This window comes from Pan troglodytes, chromosome 3 (assembly GCF_028858775.2).
Source record: "Pan troglodytes isolate AG18354 chromosome 3, NHGRI_mPanTro3-v2.0_pri, whole genome shotgun sequence".
Classification (NCBI taxonomy): Eukaryota; Metazoa; Chordata; class Mammalia; order Primates; family Hominidae; genus Pan; species Pan troglodytes.
In genome coordinates this window covers 15,937,124-15,943,123 of record NC_072401.2, presented here as the reverse complement: position 1 = coordinate 15,943,123, position 6,000 = coordinate 15,937,124, and the positions used below count along the sequence as shown (strand labels likewise).

Below are 6,000 nucleotides of genomic sequence, written 5' to 3'. Positions count from 1 at the left end.
GTGGGCCTAGTGGGAGGAATTTTGGTCATGGGGGTGGATCCCTCATGAATGGCTTGGTGCTGTCCTCATGCTAATGAGTTCATGTGAGATCAGGTTGCTTAAAAGAGTGTGACACCTCCCCCCCACTCTCTTGATCCCTCTCTCACCATGTGATAGGATGGTGGTGCCCTCTTCATCTTCCACCATGATTGGAAGCTTCCTGAGGCTGCACCAGAAGCAGATGCTGGCACCATGCTGCTTGTATGGCCTGCAGAACTGTGAGCCAAAATAAACCTCTTTTCTTTATAAATTACCCAGCCTCAGGTATTCCTTTATAGCAATGCAAATGGACTAACCCAGCTCATATCTAAAATTTATTTACGTTCATGATCTTTTACACAGAGTGGTAGAAAAAAAGTATATTTAGAGTTTATAGAATCTATTTTTTATCATAAGCAACACTGTTCACAATGATAAATGACCTGGAAATACCCTTGTGCATGCAGGGGCACAAAGAAACATTTGTGGCCTGAAAATGTGTAACACAGGCACATGCATGTTCATGTACACACAGCATTATATTAGCCTCATTATTTTCTTTTTTCTTTGTTTTTCCCATTTCTTCTCATCTGCTTTTGACTGCTGTTTTCTTTTTATATCTTATTTATCTTCTTAAGTGGCTTTAAACTCTTCCAGAACAAGATGGTATATAGTCAATAAATATTGCTTAATACATATTCATTACAAGTCAGCCTTTACAAAGAATGATTGCAATGAGACTTGGAACTTTTTAAACCAAAACTGTTCTGCTACTTTCTTTATACAAATATTTACAAGTGTGGATAAACTGTATCTGCTATTTTTTAAGAATAAAAGACACCTATATTTGCTTAAGATTTTATTCGTTTAATACCAAAACAGCTCCTCTTTTCTCATGTCAGTTCTCTAATCCCCATTACCATCCCACCAGATATTTGAAAACAAAATTCATCTCTAGGCTTAAAACCAATTAAAGGAAATTCAGTTTTAAAAGCTACTCAAAATAGGCTTTGTAATAAAAGAAACATTTAAAAGATAAGTAAGCAATGTCCAAAAAATGAATGCATTCGTGGATTACGATCAGAAGAAAATTTTAATCACAGTGATCTGTGGTTCATGACTGTCTGCAATAACTTCTCCATTTCCAGTTTATCTAGCAAATCTTGTAGTCTTTAAAGGGCCCATATGTTCACTTTTCCCAGATTAGTTACTTCTGTTGGCTCTTTTTTATGCTTTATAACTTGGAATTCTATCTTTGGCTGTTATCTGTAAGCAGGTGACTACCTCAAACCACCTTTGCTGTCTCCTTTTTTTCTAATACTCATTGTTCTTGGTCTCCTGTACACATGTCCTGACTCAGAAGGAGAGCAATAAGTGCACAAAGTATGGCAGGAAGATGAAGACAATGAAAGCAAGATAGGGTTGAAAGACAGGAAAAGCAAGATAGGGTTGAAAGACAGGAAAAGCAAGCCTTGCCTTTGCACACAACTGCTAGATCATTGCAACTTTCATCTGTGGTAATGGCAGTATCCAGCTCTGAAATACACAGGGTCTCTACACTTTCTTATGAATAAATCCTCCAATTCTCAGGCTGGCTTTCAAAGCTCTTACAAATATGGTCCATTGATTCTCCTTCTGGGTCTCTGTTCTCACTTCGTCCCCATCATTACCTCTGTCTCAAGTGCGCTTTCCCCCAACTTGTGCCACTCCAAGTGTCACCCATCACGTAAGGCCCAATGAGCAGAGAGGATTTCCCTATCCCTTCTCTGTCACATCCTAATTTGGAAGTAAACATTTCCTCTTCTTTCACAGCATTTTGCCCTTATTTCCAGCCTAGAACTTAGCATATTTTATCATTTTCTCTTCCAAAATTTAGGTATTTTTTGTGTGTGTGCATGCCATTTCCTTTCTGGTATCCTTAGAAATTTACTAGTCAGAGCTGGCTCCTGCACCCTCTGGGAAGTGAGGAGCACCTCTGCCCGGCCGCCCCTCTGTCTGGGAAGTGAAGAGTGCCTCTGGCCAGCCGCCGCACCATCTGGGAAGTGGGGAGCACCTTTGCCCAGCCGCCATGCAACCCTCCAAGTGTGAAGTGGAAACCTTGTGTGTGATGTTTCCGCCCTCCCCAAGTTTGCATTTTCGACAGTAAAATTTACTTTTAAATTAAAAAATTTAAATTGGGGAAGATTAAAAAAAAGAAATTTACCAGTTGGAGCTATACTATTAATATATTAATCTTGATACTCTTCTGTTTTCACAGAATCTAGCATGGTGATTCAAACATAAGAGGTATGAAAACTATTTATAAGTCAATGAGCAGAGAAAGGAATACATAGAAGGAGGATTGGAAGTTACCAAAAGGGAGGGATAAAGGGAATACTATTACCATAAACCATAGAAATGGTAGATCAGACAAAATCATGGAAGAGAATAATTGAAGAATTGCAGTTCAGTGAAGAACAAGGTGCTGACACAAGCAAGAGTGGGACTAAGGGAGGTGTGAGACTTGGAAGGGATATCTGTTTACTCAGACATTTGGCTCTCTCCCTCCTTCTCCTGTTCATTGCTCTCATCAGCTTACTCATAAATCAGTGAACATATGCCTTGCTTTATTTGAAATAAATACCTAGCAGATCCATGAGAAGCAATGTCTTACCACAATGTAAAGTGGTGCCCATATTTATGAGAAAGCTATTAGGACAAATGTTTGTCTTGGGAAACCATCACACTAAAGGATTTAGAAGAATCACCTGCTGGCTATTTCTCTTCATTTCAATCTCCATTTTTATCACCCCTGCCAGGCCTCCTCTGTCTCTAGATTTTTCACCCCTTTGCTGTTGAGAATACCAATCATGCATTGAGGGTGCAAAGAGAATGCAGTGCTGAATTCCTCATTCCCTTTGCATCCATCACACCCACTTAAACACATACACCTTGGCATGATTAGTGTTTTTCCATGTGTAAAAGCTTCTCTGGCCTCCAGCCTCAGGAATAGCAGACCCTGTGTGCTTTTAGCTTCAAATCCATCTGTTTGCTATGCTGCTCATCACACTGAATTGTGATAGTTTGATCACCACACACTAGCCCATAGGTAGGGGCTTTGTCTTAACTCATTATTAAATCTGATTCAGCGCCACAGTGTCTGGTCCTTACAGGCTCATTAAAGGGTTGTTGAGTGAATATATACAAACATGAAGGAATAAATAATAAAACAAAAAACATTTATCATTTCTCTGTAGCTTGCTTGAAAAATAGTTAGCATCTCTTACCTTTGGTTTTTGACTTACTATATAGTCTTTCGAGAATTGTCAAAGATTTTGGGATGTTATGTTTTTCTTAAATAACAGACTAAAATATATTTTTTGAAGATTTAATAAGGCAATATTATTGCCAACTGGTTTTATCACTCAGGGCGTTTAATAGAAAATTTGTTAACATTGTCTTTAATTTGCTTAAATATTTATGAACATTGCTTTCAAGAGAATTTATATCTGGGTCTATTCTTTAATAGAATTCATTTTGTTGTGGTTTCAACTTTTCTGTGTTTCATCTTGTTTTGATAAATTCTGCTAGAATTGTCTTTAAATGCTTTAGAATCTGAGTGGGAGTCTCTTTGGATCCCATTCCTGCTTGTTCCACCTTCTGGAACCCCAGATTCAATCAGAGTGTTTACCACAGGGATCTTGGTCCTGATCACAATTCATCATCTTCTGATATGGAATCTAGGTAATCTGTGTCAACGTATAAGAGAAACCCGGAGAATAAGCTGTCTGCCCAACCTGGGTCTGAGAAGAGGCCATTCTGGTCTGTGAAGAAGATCTCCAGCCAGACTTCATCTTCTGGCTGCAGATAGATGACTGTGGACCCCGAAGCCACATCATGGTTTCCTGTGTTGGCGTCGAAGGTCTTTATCCGGTACTGCCCATTGTGTACCAGTCCGATTGCCAGATGCTTATTAGCCAATGTGATATCATAAGAAAAGTAATAGATCCCTGGGAAAGCACAGATGAACTTCCCTGTGGCAGGGTTGTAGTGCTCTCCCTCGTTGAAGAGGACCTTGTTAAATATAATAGGTAGTCTTTCTTCTGGGTAGCTGGTTGTGATGCCAACAGAAAAGGCGGATTTGAGCACGATGCTTCCACATCTGCAAACTCCAGGCAGCCCCGGGTCCCCTTGTTCTCCTCTGTCTCCCTTTGGTCCAGGAGGACCAATTGGACCTACTTCTCCTTTCTCTCCCTCTGGTCCTATGGGTCCTTTCTTCCCAGTCTCTCCTTGGTCCCCTTTCTCACCGGCAAGACCTAGCGGTCCAGTCTTACCTCTCAAACCTTCAGAAAGAGTATATAGTTTGATTAATAGTTCCTCAAAAGATATAATCACAAACAATATACCTACATGGTCCCAGCACATCCCAACTTTGTCTTTTCAGGCAACCTTTAACAGTGTACTACTAAATAATAAACTTTTTTTTTTTGAGATGGAGTCTCACTCTATCACCAGGACTGGAGTGCAGTGGCGTGATCTTGGCTCACTGCAACCTCCGCCTCCCGGGTTCAAGCAATTCTCCTGCCTCAGCCTCCCAAGCAGCTGGGATTATAGGCGCTTGCCACTACGCCCAGCTAATTTTTTGTATTTTTAGTATAGACTGGGTTTCACCATGTTGGCCAGGCTGGTCTTGAACTCCTGACCTTGTGATTCACCCACCTCAGCCTCCCAAAGTGCTGGGATTATAGGCATGAGCCACCGCGCCCAGCCAATAATAAACTTTTAAAACATCACTGGTGCACTAACAACAAAAATAGAAAATTTTCGTCAGAATATAAGTCAATTTTCCTGAATATGTAAGAAATAATTTAAATCCTGACGAATTTAACATAATTAACTATCATTTTGATGATGGATCACTTGCCACTATATTATTCACATATAGGTACTGGGCACTACAGGAACCCTTCAATGAGCATGATGATATTATTTCTCAGAGTGGGCCCAGAGGGGCAGACAGAACCAGGCAAATCCCTAGAGGCTTCATTCTATTTCTATTTGTGATAATAATAAGAGAATTAATCAAAATTAGATTTGCTTATATTTATGAAGGTTTTACTATGTTCCAGGGACAATGTTAAATGCTTTATTTGCATGCATTATCTTATTTAAGTTTCACAGTGACTTTATGAACTCAGAATTATTATTACTTTCATTGCAAATGAGGAAGCTGAGCCATAGAGGAGTTACTTTACTGAAGAGAAGAGAACTAGTGAATGATGGAGCTGTGGTCTGACCTCATGCCTGCCTGCCTGACTCTGGAGCCAGAGCATTTGGCAGGAACATAAATTCTTTTTTTTTCTTTCTTTTTTTTTCTTTTTTGAGACAGAGTCTCACTCTGCTGCCCAGGATGGAGTGTCATGGCACGATCTTGGCTCATTGCAACTTCCACCTCCCAGGTTCAAGCTATTCTCCTGCCTCAGCCTCCTGAGTAGCTGGGATTACAGGTGTGCACCACCACATTCAGCTAATTTTTGTATTTTTAGTAGAGATGGGGCTTTTGCCATGTTGGCCAGGCTGGTCTCGAACTCCTGACCTCAGGTGATCCGCCTGCCTCGGCCTCCCAAAGTGCTGAGATTTGGGAGGCCTGAGCCGCCATGCCCGGCCAGAAGGAGCATAAATTCGAAAGCGCATCTGGCACATAGCGAGGGCTCAACATGCTACAATAACCATAAAACAATGACTGCCACCACCATGCAGTAGCTTATTTTGTGAGGAGAAAACTGAGTCCCAGACAGGTAAAAAAAACTTGCTTCTGGGCTGGGTGCAGGGGCTCACGCCTGTAATCCCAGCACTTTGGGAGGCCGAGGCGGGCAGATAACGAGGTCCGCAGATCAAGACCATCCTGGCTAACACGGTGAAGCCCCGTCTCTACTAAAAATACAAAAATTAGCCGGACGTGGTGGTGCGCGCCTGTAGTCCCAGCTACTCGGAAGGCTGAGG

At 41.1% G+C, this 6,000-nt stretch overlaps 1 protein-coding gene across 4 annotated transcripts in view; it reads right to left on the bottom strand.

The window, feature by feature from the left end:
- Window positions 1-340: 340 nt before the first annotated feature.
- The window catches only part of C1QTNF7 (C1q and TNF related 7), a 106,480-nt gene continuing 100,820 nt past the window's right edge, over window positions 341-6,000 (bottom strand). For all 4 annotated transcript variants that reach the window (XM_001159910.7, XM_054683728.2, XM_063808645.1 and 1 more), the window contains one exon: window positions 341-4,340. In XM_001159910.7, coding sequence (XP_001159910.1) covers window positions 3,709-4,340 — 632 coding nt within the window. In that variant the 3' untranslated portion in view covers window positions 341-3,708. The remainder of the gene's footprint in view (window positions 4,341-6,000) is intronic.